Source organism: Ambystoma mexicanum, chromosome 7q, assembly GCF_040938575.1.
Source record: "Ambystoma mexicanum isolate Mex_15411 chromosome 7q, UKY_AmexF1_1, whole genome shotgun sequence".
In the NCBI taxonomy this organism is placed as follows: Eukaryota; Metazoa; Chordata; class Amphibia; order Caudata; family Ambystomatidae; genus Ambystoma; species Ambystoma mexicanum.
In genome coordinates, this window is record NC_090941.1 from 997,418,225 (window position 1) to 997,434,119 (window position 15,895).

Below are 15,895 nucleotides of genomic sequence, written 5' to 3' on the forward strand. Positions count from 1 at the left end.
TCCCGAGTAGCATTTTTAATCTCTTATCTCACGGGAGAAGCAGCAGCGTGGTCGGTGCCTTATGTAGAGAGAGGGGCAGAAGAGTTACACAATTGGTTGGATTTTAAGAAGGTTTTTGGAAAGATGTTTGATAGAAGAACTCATTCTCAGTGTGTGGATGGAGAACTTTTAGAGTTACGTCAAGGGAATCGTGAGTTAATTTCTTACATCACTCAGTTCAGAGGATTAGTGTTAGAAAGTGGTTGGCCGGAAGAAAAAAGAGCTTCTATATTTTATAGGGGTCTGCGTGATGAGTTGAAAGATGCTCTATCAAATATTGTAGAGAGACCTACTTCAAGTGAAGATCTGATAAATTTGGTCGTGCAATTGGACATAAGATTGAGTGAGAGGAGATTGGAAAAGCGCAGAAATTTTTCTGAGAATAAGGTTTGGTTCAACAGTGTACGTCCCAGAACAGAACAGGTTATTAAAGAGGGTAAGGGTTCAATGCGGAATGATACATTAAACTCAGTTAGAGCTCCCTTGACTAAGGAAGAAAAAGACAGAAGAAGAAAAGAAAATGTGTGTTTGTATTGTGGTGATAATACTCACTTTGTAGGGAAATGTCCACGTGCCCCAAAGCGATTTCCCCCATTTCCAGGAAAGGGTCAACAGGTGGCGAATACAGTTCAGACTGCAGTTCCTTACATCACTTTAAACGTATCCTTTAAATGGGAAGGTAAGCCAAGATGTGGTGGACCATGTGTGATTGATTCTGGGGCAACAGGAAATTTTTTTGATATAGGTCTGGCTAGGAGATTGGAAATTCCACTAGTCAAAAAGGGAATACCTGAACAAGTACGAGCTGTAGACGGGTCACCACTTACCCCTGGGTTGATAACTCAAATGACTGCTAAATTGGAGATGAAAATTGGGGAAGAGCATTGTGAGGAAATTGAATTTGAACTAATTGATGCACCACAGTTACAGATTATATTAGGCATGCCATGGCTTTCCTGCCATGGCTTTCCTTACATAATTCTCTGATTGATTGGGCCAAAAGAACAGTAGAGTTCAAATCGGGTTTTTGTATAGAACAATGTTTGATAAAATTGACGGAAAAAGATCGGGGAGAAATTTCTAAATCTATTGGGGCTTGTTTAGCTGCAGGATTAGTGAAAGAGCATATAGTGGGGGCAGTAGCTGGGGTTTTACCTGAGTGTTATAAGGAATTTCAAGATGTTTTTGATAAAAAAGAAGCTAATGAATTACCACCTCATAGAGAATTCGATTGCAAAATAGATCTTGAATTTGGAGCACCAATTCCTTTTGGAAGAATGTAAGCCCTTACTGAGAAAGAAAATGAATTTTTAAAAGTATATTTAGAGGAAAATCTTGCTAAAGGCTTTATTAGAGATTCGCTATCAACAGCAGCCTCACCGTTATTCTTTGTACCAAAGAAAGACAAGACTCTGAGAACTTGCATAGACTACAGAGCTCTGAATAAAATAACTATAAAAAATCGCTATCCATTACCTCTAACATCAGTAATGTTGGATAGGATTCAAGGAGCTAAAATTTTCACAAAATTGGATCTACGAGGAGCCTATCATTTGGTTCGTGTTCGCGAAGGAGACGAATGGAAGACTGCCTTTAGAACTCGTTATGGACTTTTTGAGTATCAGGTGATGCCTTTTGGTCTGTGTAACGCACCAGCGGCCTTTCAGTTTTTTTTTTATAAATCAAGTCCTTCGTGAATACTTGGATGTATTTGTAGTGGTTTACATTGACGACATTTTAATTTTCTCAAAAGAAGAAGAAGAACATTTGGAACATGTTAAGAAGGTTTTAATGAAGTTACGCGAGAATCACCTCTTTGCAAAACTGGAAAAGAGTCAGTTTCACACTAATTGTGTGGAATTTTTAGGCTTTGTGTTATCGTCGGAAGGTCTAGAGATGGACTCGAGTAAAGTAAAAGCAGTAAAAGATTGGCCACAACCAGGTTCAGTCAAAGATATTCAAAGTTTTATTGGATTTGCAAACTTTTATCGTCGATTTATTCAAAACCTTTCACAAGTGGTTTCTCCTATTACTAACTTGTTGAAAAAAGGAACGAAATTTGTATGGAGTGAGGAAGCAGAAAATGCCTTTAAATTTCTTAAAGCGAAATTTTGTTCTGGACCAATTTTGTTACACCCGGATGTTGATCAACCTTTTTTGTGGAAGCAGATGCTTCAGACTGTGCCATGGGAGCAGTGTTATCGCAACGCCATACAAAAACTGGACAGATTCATCCAGTAGCATTCTTTTCAAAGAAATTTACATCGGCTGAGAGGAATTATACTATTACAGACAGGGAACTTTTAGCCATTAAGTCGGCGTTTGAAGAATGGCGACATTATCTGTTGGGTGCACGCCATCGAGTTACAGTTTTAACTGATCACAGAAATTTGACTTTTCTTCGTTCCGCCAAGACTTTAACATCAAGACAACTACGTTGGTCGCTGTTCTTTGCAGAATTTGATTTTGTAATAACATTCAAGCCTGGACGATTGAATGGAAAGGCTGATGCCTTATCTCGATGTTTCCCAGGAAGTTTGAAGGCTGATGATTGTATTCCAGTGTCACTCTTGTCGGAGAAGAATTTTGTGGTGGGTGAAGTGCATAAAGAAGTAGATTTTCGAGAACAAATTCATTGTTTATTATCTAAAGAAGAATTGGAAAAATGGGAAGCTGGAGATCCTGTGCGAAATATTGGAGAAGGATTGCCTTATGTAGACACAAAGTTGTATCTTCCTTCTGAAGAATTACAGGAAGAGGCGCTGAAGAATTGCCATGATTCACCATTAGCTGGTCATCCTGGAGTTAAGAAAACCTTGGAACTTCTTCGAAGAGAGTTTTGGTGGGAGAAAATGCGTGAAGACACTGAAAACTATGTTAGAACAGGTGAAGTTTGTAGCAGAGCAAAATCAGACCATCAAAAGGCTGCTGGATTATTAGTTCCTCTACCCATTCCACCTCGTCCGTGGCACACAATATCAATGGATTACATTGTTGAGTTACCATCTGACAAGGGATATTCTACAATTTTGGTGGTAGTAGATATTTTTTCCAAAGCAGGACATTTTATTCCCATTAAGGGAGCGGCTACAGCTACGTCTTTAGCGCAAGCCTTTTTTCACAACTTCACGGCTTACCATGTCAAGTGATTTCTGATCGAGGCACACAGTTTGTTTCTAAATTCTGGAAGGCATTCTGTAAGGAATTGGGAATTGAAATTAATCTGACAACTAGTTATCATCCCGAGGGAAATGGCCAAACAGAAAGGGTAAAACAGGAATTAGAAAAATACATTCGTTGCTATTTAAGTTCTGATCACAGTTGGGTGGAGTTGTTGTGGTTGGCAGAATTTTGTTATAACAATACAGTGAAAGAATCAACCTCTGTCACTGTTTTTTGTGAACCAGGGATTTTATCCACGTTTTTTGAGGGGAGTAGTTCTAGAGGAAGTGGAGGTTCCTGATGTGGAAAGTAGATTAAGAACTATGGGACAAAATTTGGAAAAGGCAATTCGAGCTTTGAAAGTAAGCAAATTGAGTTATAAAAAATTTGCTGAAAAGAAACGTAGGGAGGCTCCTAAATATCAAGAAGGAGATAAAGTATGGTTATCCACAAAAAATGTAGCTTTGAAAGGAAAGAACAAATTTAGTCCCCGTTTTATTGGACCATTTGAAGTGGAAACAGTATTTTCCCCAGTTACCGTGAAATTGAAGTTGCCATCTAGCATGAAGATACATCCTACATTTCATGTTAAATTATTGAAACCATGTAGAAATGACACTAGATTATTGGGAACATCTGGTCCAGTATGTTCTGATGATGATTCTGAATATGAAGTTCAAGCTATTTTGGATTCTAGAATGGTTCGAGGACATTTGCAATATTTAGTGGATTGGAAGGGGTACGGTCCTGAAGAGAGATCTTGGGTTAAAAGTGAGGATGTTCATGCTTCTGGATTAATAAAAAAGTTTCACCATTTACAACCTTTTAAACCTGGCCCTGGGACAGGGCTTTACGGGGGGGTACTGTCAGGTTTTCACATTTGGTACCTCACATTGATAAGATTCCTAAGAGAATAGGGAGTTTCAAATATCTTTCCAGAAAAGTTAGAGAGAGAGTGTGGTTGAAATACTAAATAAATTCTGTTTAGAGAACAGGAAATTTCCTTTTTACATTATTCTATTGTCCCTCAACTAACTTTCATTTAGGAAGATGAAAAGCCCCCAAGCCAAGATGGTGGAACACTTTTGCAGTAGTGATTGGTTTAGCTTACAACATACAGTATTGTGATGTCATTTAGAATGTTCATGGCAATTTTCAACTGCCTTTCATTAAAGTTTGTAGCTGAGTAGGTCATAAATGTATTAGCTCCTGAGTAATTCTTATTAAAGTTTCCATTTTTAAAGGATATTGGTATCTATTCGTTTAATTCCCCAAGATATCTTAGTATTAGTTGTTAGATAACGGATGGATCGTCTGCAGTTGAAGAAATCCAATTCCAGTCAGCTGCTGAACTTATGAAGAGTCAAGTCTTAGAAAAAACTGATAAGCTAAGTGGATTTCAGTATTTTAATTGAAGACTTTATTTTTTGAACTGAAGTTGTAGAGAAAGACTTGGAAAAATAATATACATTCGTTTATTTTTTCAAATGTATATAATTGTTCATAAAAAATTCTATTAAGAATTATTTTTTTTTTATTTAAGAGTAAATTAACTATTATTACTAATCGGGCGCGCGGACTGTATTCGTCGCGTATTTAACTTTTAACATAGTTCGGGTAACGAATTAACCTTAGTTTTATTATTCGTTCGGTTGGTGAGAGAGCGTCGCGTTCTCTTGAAGATTTCCATGCGCGGTTAGAAGAAAGGACCCAGCGACTTCGCGCGTGCGTTGCGGCCATTTTAAAAGTCAATTGTTTTCTCTTCAATTTCTTCGTTGTAAGTCTAACGGAAGAAAACAAGAATAGACAGCCTTTGAAGTTCGAGCGAGCAGCGATTTGTTTTTGGAGTGTTTAATAGAAAGAGACATTCTCAGGAAGAGGCAGTTTTAGATGTACGCTGAACACTATTTTGTTTTTGTTGGAACTTTAAATATTTCAGTCATTTTATTAAGAGTCATCTGAATTACAAAAGGTAATGAACATTACATATATCATTATTCTGTAATTACAGCCTGAGTAGATTTACATAGATAATAGTGACAACAATATTTTTGGGTATGATTTTTTTTTCTTTAAGGAATTCAATTCAAGAAAATAAAGAGAACAAGAGTGCAGAAAGACAAAAAGAGAAGAAAGTTCTATGAGTAGCTACAGTCAGCCACACAGCAATATATAAATATACCTCTCTGAAGCAGCCTATTGGCAAATCAAGCTTAGGCAACAGGTAATATTTATTTAGGAGAAAGTATAATATAACAAAGTGTAGTCAGAAAGATATTAAAAGAACAGATTCATTTAAAGTTGTATTTTCCTTTTAGGAACATCCCATCTGAGCCAAAACCTTCCAGGAAGACGTTCTGAAGTACCTGCAGTGGGAGTTCTTGTCTTTTGTTGTTTTATCCATTCCCCTTTCCCCTTGGGTTTGCCTGGCCAATAGTTTTAAAGAAGCAGGATTGTTGAGCAGGCAGGCTTTGGGGGCTAGGTGGGCCAGCTTCACTCCTGCAGGATCCCACTACTTCAGTATTCTGACACCAATTTACAAATAATAATACAGTGGATAAGGCTTGCAAAGTATAAATAGGAAAATTTGATACAGGGAGATGTTGGAGCCAGCAGGTGAAGGTGCGAGGTGAAGATTAGTGAGTTGCAGTGTACCCAAGAGGAAATGTGTAGAGAGGAGGGAGCCTCGGTGGAGGAAGCGAGAAGCAGTAAGCGGGAGGACGATATGGTACAAGAGGGAGAGGGAAAAGCAGTAATGGGGAGGAAACCACATCAAGAATAGAATAAGGAGAGGAGGTGAAGAAGAGCATGAGGAGCAGCAAGTAGGAGAGGGGGAATATTAAAGAGAAAGAGAGAAGAGGAAATACTAGTGGTGGTAAACAGTTATAATGAGAAGACTAAGGAGAGAAAAGGGAAGCTTTAAGGGGAGACCAGGAAGGGGGAAGATGGGGCTAGTGGGGAGCAGAGTAAAGTGGAAAATCCAGCGAGAGAGGGGATGGAGGAGAAAGGAGGAGAAGTCCCATGACAAGTAGTGGGAAAGAGATAAGGAAGAAGGAGCACCCAAAGAGAGGAACAACAAGAGACTGGGCAGGTTGGGGCACACGTGTCTGGAGAAACACCTTGTCTGGCGGAGGAGCTGTGCCTAGTGTGGTCATTGACTGCCAAGAAGGAGATTGCCTGATAGCCATGCGCCCTATATGACCTTGGAAAAAGATCTTCCAGAGTCCAATGCCTGACAGTCTCTGATGACCCAAGACACTAGGGGTGGTGGTCCTAAGGTTTCTAGGATGAGATGTAGATTAAAAGCATCCTCACAAGAACGACTTAATTGAATTAGGAAAGAAGTGTGGGGCACTAGCCCAAAAGACTATGGGGGTCATTAGGAGATGGGCGGTAGCCATGGTGCTTTTAGCACCATGGCTGCCTCCCATACCGTGTCCGACTTTGGTATTTTTCAATGGGGATTTACCGGTCCATTCCAACCCTGTAGGGACTGGTAAGTCCCCATTGAACAAACCATTCCCCATTCCCATTTGAGCCCCCATAGGTCTCAATGGGAATGGGGAGGGCTCTAATAAAGGGCTCGCGACTAGCAAGCCCGTTATTAGCACCCTGGTCCCTTAGCGGGACCCGTAAGGGACGTGTGGTAAGACCACACGTTCCTTACGGTTCCCGCTAAGGGTCCTCGGAATTGGGCGGTAAGGGATTACCGGCAGCGGTCTCCTTACCAGTGCTGGTAATCCCTTACCACCCATCTCGTAATGACCCCCTACGAGACACTTTTCTCACCAGGAAGGCGGAGCCTAAGCAAGCGAGTCAAGGATTTAGGACTGGGGTCCTGGAGAAATGCCGGATTTATTTATGTTCTGTTGAATTCCTTCAACGTAACCTCAGTCTTCGTTTTTTGTGTTTGTTAACAAATCCTTGAACCTTAGTACTTGGCTTTGTGTCCTCTCTTCATCCCGCGGCTGTGATGGCTCTTAAAACAAAATTCAAGCGATAGCAGGTACATGTTCATGAAGGATGAATGATAGTTATTTTTATATTTAAATTCAGAGTTATAATGAGGGATCCTATTTGTAAAGGTTATTATATTTTTAATTATGTCTGCAATCAAACACATTTTATTCGGATGAGCAAAGTTAATTACTCATTTGTTTACATTCTAGCTCAAGTCACACTATGTTGAGAGCCCATCAGACCTGTGTTCCGTGGATGTGAGCGACAAACATTTGACTTCAGTAAGTATGGAGACCTAATCTGGTTCACATAGTAATCCATTTTAGCTACCTATAAACATTGAGATGGCTGCTGTAGATTACAGATCTTTCTTGAGATTTGGCATTGTTTTATGTGTCTTGTATTTCACAGTACAGGTGAGTTGCTGCCATCCACTCAACAAGGAATGTCATTGCATTAAACAAGAGTGTAAAGACGATGCCTTATTTATCTTTGGGGTGCCTTTAGTAATCATGGCATGGAGGAATTCACAAACATGGTAGGCTTACCTTTTGTTCTCTTCTATGTATTGAACATGAAGGCCTATGTTGGCAGTCTTGCTTCTGCAGCTGTTTACTATGTGAAGCTGTTGGCGCACCTTAGACCCTTCATTTTGCAAGAAAATGCTGCAACTATAGCAAGAGCAATTATCTGTGCTGAAATAGTTTATTGTAGCAGTATCTTGGCGGGCCTCTGTAAAGTAGATACTAATAGAATCCAAGTGCTCCAGAACTGAGCGGTTCGTGTGGTCGTTGGTCTTTCACGCCGTGACCACGTTTCAGCGGCTAAACGCTCACTGCACTGGCTCCTGGTGGAAGCGCAAATTCGCTTTCGACTCATGGTCATTACGTTTAAATGTAGATTTGGTCTCATGCCCGGGTATTTGCAAGACCTTATTATTAGTAAGGTTTTTTTTTAAAAACCGTTTTTATTAGTTTTATAGTAAGGTTAATAGCAGAACCCTTAGGTCCAATAATCAGAACCTTTTGGTTTCTCCCAGATGTAGAAGAACTAAGGTTGAAAATGGAGCTTTCTTCTCCGTGGCCCCGAAGGCCTGGAATTTGCTCCCCTTAGAATTGCAGGGTTTGGTCTCCCTGAATATTTTCAAGAGAAAACTGAAACCTGGTTGTTCTCTTAATTCTGTCTCCTGATGTTTGCTCTGACCCTCAATTCTTGATCGGGTTCTGCCTGCCTGACATTGGCTTTTTTGTTTAATGTTCCATTTGTTCTTGTCCGCGCCCTAATGCCTAAGGGTCCATGGTTGCGCCATATAAATAAATAAAGTAAAGTAAAACTAAAGTATACAATAACCCTCCAATAAAACCCAGCAGTCATCGGTTGTGACATGCGCTCCTCTGCTTCTCGTCTACGACTCCTAGGAGGTTCATTCCTCCCATGCACGCAAGCCAGTTGAAAGCGGAGGGGAAGGGGTGGCGGGAGGAGCCCAGGGCTTCTCCCTCTTTCTCAGCACAGTGTCAACGGTGCAATGAATAGTCAGCATTTTACCTTAAAGAAATGTAACATTTATGAAGTTTTAATCATGCAAATTAATGTAATTTTTACATTTTGAATTACATTTACTTCATAACTTGACCAAGGCCCAGTTCCTCAAGTCCTGTGTGTATTTTACGCTTGAAAAATGAACATTGTTAGATCCGCTTCTATTTCTTTAAGGTTTTTTCATGTAATTTATTCTTAACCTGATATTTTAGGGAAATGTCTGTCATGTTGAAAGGAAGGCCCTTTAAGGAACGTAAATGAGGCTCTATAGTTGACTACTTAATAATATATGTTCAACACTGCTCGCTTATTGCAGATATGTGTTTTATTATATGCTAAGAGTGGTCACAAAACTTTGAAGCTCTTATTTTGTCTCGGTAGGATCGATTCTCACAATAATAACTTTTACCTGGATGGAAATCTTACTTCAGAAAGATACGCTGGAATGCCCTTCATGAGGAAATGCTAGCAGTGGAAGTTTTACAGGGTATAATCCCCCTCTCTCTTGGGTAGTGTCACTGGGGATTTTGACCTTAGAACATTGATTACTACCTATAAGCACACAACGAAAGCCATTGCCCGAATGTTCTCCAAGAGCATTATTTAGAAGAAAGTAAGGCAAAAACAAGGGTTGGTTCAATGACAGTTGTACAGGAATAAGGAATTCCTTATGTGAATCATTAAAAAAGCAAAGGATTGGGTCGTGGCCTAGAGCTCATGCTGTAATGCTGTGTTTGAGCTGAGCTCTGGCATTCATCCGACAAAAGATCCTGGAATACAACGTTTTTACAACTTTTACTTCTCCCTCTTATTGAGGCATACAATCGGTAACCTCAGCTGACAAGAACTGGTTCATGCTGAGTGTGCTTACTTTTTGGCTGAGGCATAATAGAAGCGACGGAGATCTGGACCTGCACACAGCACGAATGAAAATAAAATGGCGGCTGGTACACGCAGCCCGACTTGAATGAAACCAAGTTACGAAATAGCAGGGCAAGAGTGCGATATTAGTGACTGGGCGGCGTATGACCGAGGGGCTGACAACGGTGCTGACCCCTTTCATACCCGGCAGAAGTTTGAGGTCTGGTGCGGTTGCGCCCCCGGCAGCAGTGGGGTCCACCCCTGCGAGAAGAGCTGCTCGGCGGCTCACCTGAGACGGCGCATGGGTCCCAGACGCTGCTCGAGAGCTAATGTGAGGTACAACTGCCAGCGTGAATGGCGCTGCTGTGCGATTGCGGAGAGGAGGGAAACGGCTGATTTGCCCGCACCGGAGCATCGAGGGAGACGGTGTTCCTAATGGGAGGCGCATTGCAGTGAACCTGCGCGGGCACCCGACAACCGGATCCCACTGACCTATGGAACACAACAGAGCAGTTGATAGCCAGTGCCCCCATTTATGTGGAAGTTTGATACAGGCAGGATCCTGGAAATACCCTGTGAGGACTGTGGAGCTGTGCTGGGAAGCGGGCACTTGGCAGGTCGGTGACTGGGTTGGTGCTGTTGGCGGCAACCGGCTGGCATGCAGTTGTCCCCCCCTGTGCAGAGGAAGAGCACACCCCCACAACCGGGCTCGGTCCGGGGCTCGCCTGCCCCTCCCGTGGTTGGCGGCTGCACCGTGCGGGGTAGCAAGGGCACGGTACTGATCCCGGAAGAGTGACAGGAGTGTGGGAGGTGGCTGGTAGAGGCGCCCTTGAGCAGACGCACGGAAGAGTGGATTGGCGGCCATAACCACAGAGATGAGACTCCCCCCCCTTCCCCGCATGGTGCCTGCGCCCTTCATCGGTACGCATGGCCGGGCTTTTTGCCCCCCCCTATCATATCTCTGCACTCCTTGTGGCGACTGCAGATTGCCATAGATCAACGGAGCCAAGGGCCTACTAAGGATCCGGCAAGCAGCTGCGCCACCCTCCCTTGTAGATATATACGACCGCACACCAGACACTGCCTTGTAGCACTGGCGCCTGGCACTTGGTTGAAAACATAACACTTCTGTGTGGTGTGTCTGTGAAGCCTTCCCTCAATTTGGACTACTTGAGGGGAACCAACAGTGCGGGTGCCACTCTTGCTTGGTGCTACGGAACAGAAGAATTTTTTTTGTCACAAGCACCTTTCTGCAACTGGTAGTGGACAGACCAGGGCAGTAACTGGTGGACCTCATGACGACACAACAGGACCTTGCCTGGACTGAGGCACCGGTGGGCCCCAAAGTGCTTGGGTTGACCCCGAGACCTACTAAACCTGCGCGCCCTGTATGCCATGCAATCAATCAACACACACGAGATCCGGTGGGACACCTTTATTGTGCCATCGGCTAAGGGGTGGCATTACAGAGAAAGAAAAAATGAAAAGAGAGAGGAGGGCACCACTTGTAAATTTAGTCTTTAAGTGATTGCATAAAATGATGAAAAAATACAGAAGTGTATTTTAAAATATTTTCGCCTGGAGCTGCCAATCCATAAACGCTCCTGTAGCACTAGGACCTATTCAAACACATAATCTCCAAGAAACAAAGTGACTCCACTTTGTTAGGAAAGACGCTTCACAGTTAGCCCCACACAATGAGTGTTCACGGATCGGTATGTGCTTTTGTAAATATTTTTGATAATGACTGCTATGTGTATTGTGATGCATTCTATGAAGGTTGTTACAATAACAGTCATGTGATATCATTTTTTGCTATAATACCGCCCTGATGAAGGTTTTATCCGAAATGCATTGGCACCAGAGTATTATGGGCAATCTTAGATGAACACTCATTGTGTGATTTACGAAGACAAACTTTACTAGTAGACACTTCAGGAATGTGCATTAAACATTTCCTGCTATGAAACTTACGACTTTCTGAATTTCTTTTGATTAACATTCTGATATATTCTGTAGTAGACTAAGTATTAGCAACCTAATTGGGGCTAACTGTGAAGCGTCTTTCCTAACAAAGTGGAGTCACTTTGTTTCTTGGAGATTAGAGAGAAATAATACACTTGGGTGCAAATCATCGGCGTGGCAGCTTTGGACCGCAATAGATTTACAGTGGCCTGGTGAGGTCCTGCCAGAGTGCAGCTTAAGTCAAAAATGCGACTCAGCGACTACGATTTTGGTGCATGCAGACTCCTTTGCAGGAATTGGGAGGGCGCAGGCGCCGGCCTCGAAAGGGAGTCGAATGAGTGCAGCAGATAGTGAAGCCCGTGCAGTCCCACAGGAGGACAAGGTACTTGCAGCAATTGTGACATTAAGAACCTCCCTAGAACACAAAATAGATGAGGTCAAAATAGATGTGCAACTCTTACGCCAGGATGTGCGGTCCTTAGCAGAGCAAGTCACGAACACTGAAGAACATTTGAAAGACACCACTGCCATCACCACTGATCTCGCCACCCGACTGAAAACCCTTGAATCCTAAAACCTCTTCCTGGAACAAAGAGCTGAAGATGCGGAGGGCCGCTCCTGTAGAAATTACGTTAGAGTTCTTGCCATACCGGAAGACAGAGAAGGCAGAGACCCAACGACCTATATAGAAAATCTGTTCCTGCAGGAGGTCGGCTCATGCAAATTATCGCAGGGATTCGCTGTTGAAAGGACTCGTCGATCTCTACGAAAGAGACCTACACCCGGATCACGCCCTCGCCATAATAGCCAAAATACTGAACTTTAGGGACTGGGAGGTGCTCCTACAGTTCTCCAGGGACGGCAGAGCGATACAACGAGGTGACTCGAAAGTAACCATCTGCCCAGACTATACCCCCTTGGTGCTGCAGCAACAAAATAGATCAATCTCAGTTAAAGCCAGGCTGCGAAAAAAGGGGATTAGGTATATGCTCACGTATCCAGTGAGACTCAAAGTGATGCATGAAGGGAGGTCGAGGTTCTTCGAGAGCCCATTAGCAGTGTCAACGTGGATGGAGCACAACAACTTAGACACATACGAAGATCCTACGCAACAAGAAATGGGAACCAGAGCCACTAAGAAAGCAGCTGATGAGGAGCATTGCTGCACCGCATCGTAACAAGACGCCCGGAAATGAAAGGTCGAGTTTGCACTCTGGTAATGAGAGCACTGATAATGCTGACACAAACTTTACTGGAGGCTCTACCCACAGCCGCACAGCGGCCTACAATGACATGCACAAGATGCCATTGAAACTGCAGCTATTATGCCAGAGCTGGTGACCAAGCCTACTGAGCTCTGATGGAATTCACCCCAATCCATCAGGACATTCGACAAGTGGCACTTGTTGACCTTTCAAGCTTGTGCCTGCTAGAGGACGCAAGCACCAGTAGGTCCGAACAAACTACATCTGTTGGGCGTAGTTGCTACCCCATGTTCCGGGGTTGGTTGTTTAAATTCAATCTCATTTGCCCAACCAATGTGAGGTTTCTTTTACCCACTGGTCGATTAACTGTAGAAAGCTGAAGGTCTCACAATATTGGTCACTGTGTAATGACAGGGCTGACGGCACACGCATCACACGCGGAATATGTACAGTGCTAGTCCTACTCCTACATTCAGTTGTGCCCTGGGACACTGCATGCCAGTGCTTGATAATCAAGAAAATATGTTCAAAATATGGCGCAGATTAAGATTGTGACATGGAATTTGAGGGGCCTTGGCACATACATACGCAGAAATATAGTCAAATCGTATATTGAGCGTAAAAAGATCTCAATAGCCCTGTTACAAGAAACCCGTTTGTCAGTTACGGAGCAGGAGACAGTAGTGAAATGCTGGGGAGGCACAGTACATGGGGCCCCATACTCTATGCGAGAGGAGTGCTTATTTGGGTCAATGGTTCGCTCCCATTTTAGTTCCTAAATTGCAAAAGGGATACGGAGGGCCGATACGTTATCCTCATAGGGTATCTAGGTGGTACGGAATTGGTCATAGCCAATTCTTATTTCCCGAACCATGCTATACCAGCACACATCCAAACATTAAGCGCTCGCATGACACCCCTACAGACATGCCTTCATTATCTGGGGCGGGGATTTTAACTGTGTCCGTGACATGGAATGCGACCGGTCCATACCACTTAGGTGGCGATCCTCCCCAGCCACAACTGCACTTAATACTGCCCTAATTGATCTAGCCTTAGCAGATATCTGGCATGAGATCCATCCAGATTTGAGAGAATACTCTTATTACTCCTTCCTGCATAACGTCCATACTAGATTAAACTACATCTTTGTGGGCATTTAACACTTACAGGAATTCACAGGTGCAGAATATATGGGTCGTAACATATCAGATCACTCCCTGCTTATTGTGACGTGGAATCGTGAGATACTGCACACCCCTGTCCTGATGTGGCACATGCCCACGGACGCTTTGTCAGACCTAGCCTTTCGAGAACAACTCCACGACAAATTGGACATCTTCTTGAAATAGAGCATCGGCAGTGTTAAAAGTTGGGGGACTGTTTGGGAAACCTTAAAAGTGGTCACTAGGGGTGAAGTTATTGCAGGGGCTGGTGGAGTCCGCAAACAGTAAAGAGCAGAGTTGGAGGTCTTGAGGCCAAGGTAACGGAACTGGAATCACTACAACCATATATGCTATCTGCTGGGCGGGGCCTTGGAGAGGCTCGGTCTGACTGCCGAGCCATTTGGAAGAGATTATCAAAGTTTGACTATGTCACCAGCACGGCACGCATATATGCGGAAGGAGACAAATCTGGGAAACTGCTCGCTTGGTTGTACCGTAAGGAATATCCCAGAGATATCCGATTACGCTTCTAGAGATGAATGTGGGGAACCTTGGAGAGCGCAAATTGCGATCAATGTCATATTTGCCACCTATTATGCCACGCTATACAGCCACAGTACCCATATACCAGCTAATGACATAGCAGAGGTCTTCATACACATCAAACTTGCACCCCTCACTAGCAGTCAGTGGCCTTCTAGACCAACCCTTCACCTAACAAGAGCTGGAGGAAGCGATTACCGTATCTGCCTCAGGAAAGACCCCAGGAGGCGATGGTCTCCTGGCAGAGTTTTATAAAACATACCAAACCACACTAGCCCCGACACTTTTGAAGGTCTTTGAGGAGACCTTTGAAACAGGTGAACTCCCAGACACGATGCAAGAATCATGGATGGTCCCAATCCTCAAACCTGGGAAACCAGCTGATGTATGCGATTCATACAGACCCTTAGTCATGCTAAATTGCCATGTTAAACTATTAACTACAATGCTCGCCTCTTGACTTCGTCGGTGCATAGCAGCGCTAATACACTCAGACCAAACAGGGTATGTGCCTGGTCGTAGCACCACTTTAAATCTGCATAGATTACAACTGGGCACCCAGAGCAATACGTAGTAGCATCATTAGATGCAATTAAAGCTTTTGATTAAGTGTATTGGTAGTGGATAGAAGCTACACTAGGGGGTTTTGGGTTTGGAGCATTCTTTAGGAGATGGGTCCAAATACTTTACACTTCCCCCACCGCTAGGGTCAGAACGGGGCGATACATATCCAGGCAATGGGACATACAGAGAGGAACCCGACAGGGGTGTCCTCTCTCCCTGATGCTCTATATACTTGCATTGGAACCTATAGTGGCATATCTCAGACATGAATACCATGAGGCTGGGATACGCATAGGAGACACCACACACGTACTCTCATTGTACGCTAATGATGTACTACTTTACCTATGCCAACCACACCACAACCTACCCATACTGCTAGAAGTATTGGATGACTTTACAAGGTTATCAGGGATTACCTTTAACAGGCACAAATCATGCTTGTTTCCCCTAGCTGTGCTGAATGACACTAGGCTGACTTCTGCCCTGGAATGGGGCCTGAAGTGGGAACACGTCTCCTTTCGGTAATTAGGTATACGAGTTGCTCACACCCTCAGAATGAACACATACCTTAAATTCATTAAGAGCAGTGGAAGGAGTTAAAAGATCAATGGTGTTTGGTCGCGACTGCCGCTTTCGCTTATGTGCAGGGTAGCTATCACAAAGATGATCATTTTACCCCAACTTCTGTATGGATTCACAAATGTCACCTATTACATTACAGCCCCTTTCTTTCGAGAATTGGAGGCCACACTGAGAAGCTTTTTATGGGGTCCGAGGAGGCACAGACCATCAACCCCTATTCTGTCACTCCCCTTTGAACAGGGTGGAGTCCAGCTACCGAGGCTGGAGTATTACTATCTGGCGGCTCACCTTAGCTTTGTTACCAAA

The 15,895-nt window shown here is 43.4% G+C and overlaps 1 protein-coding gene across 4 annotated transcripts in view; it reads left to right on the forward strand.

Moving 5' to 3' along the window:
* XRRA1 (X-ray radiation resistance associated 1) overlaps nt 1-15,895 on the forward strand; it is a 624,270-nt gene that overhangs the window by 200,875 nt on the left and 407,500 nt on the right. For all 4 annotated transcript variants that reach the window (XM_069640151.1, XM_069640152.1, XM_069640154.1 and 1 more), the window contains one exon: nt 7,371-7,442. In XM_069640151.1, coding sequence (XP_069496252.1) covers nt 7,371-7,442 — 72 coding nt within the window. The remainder of the gene's footprint in view (nt 1-7,370; nt 7,443-15,895) is intronic.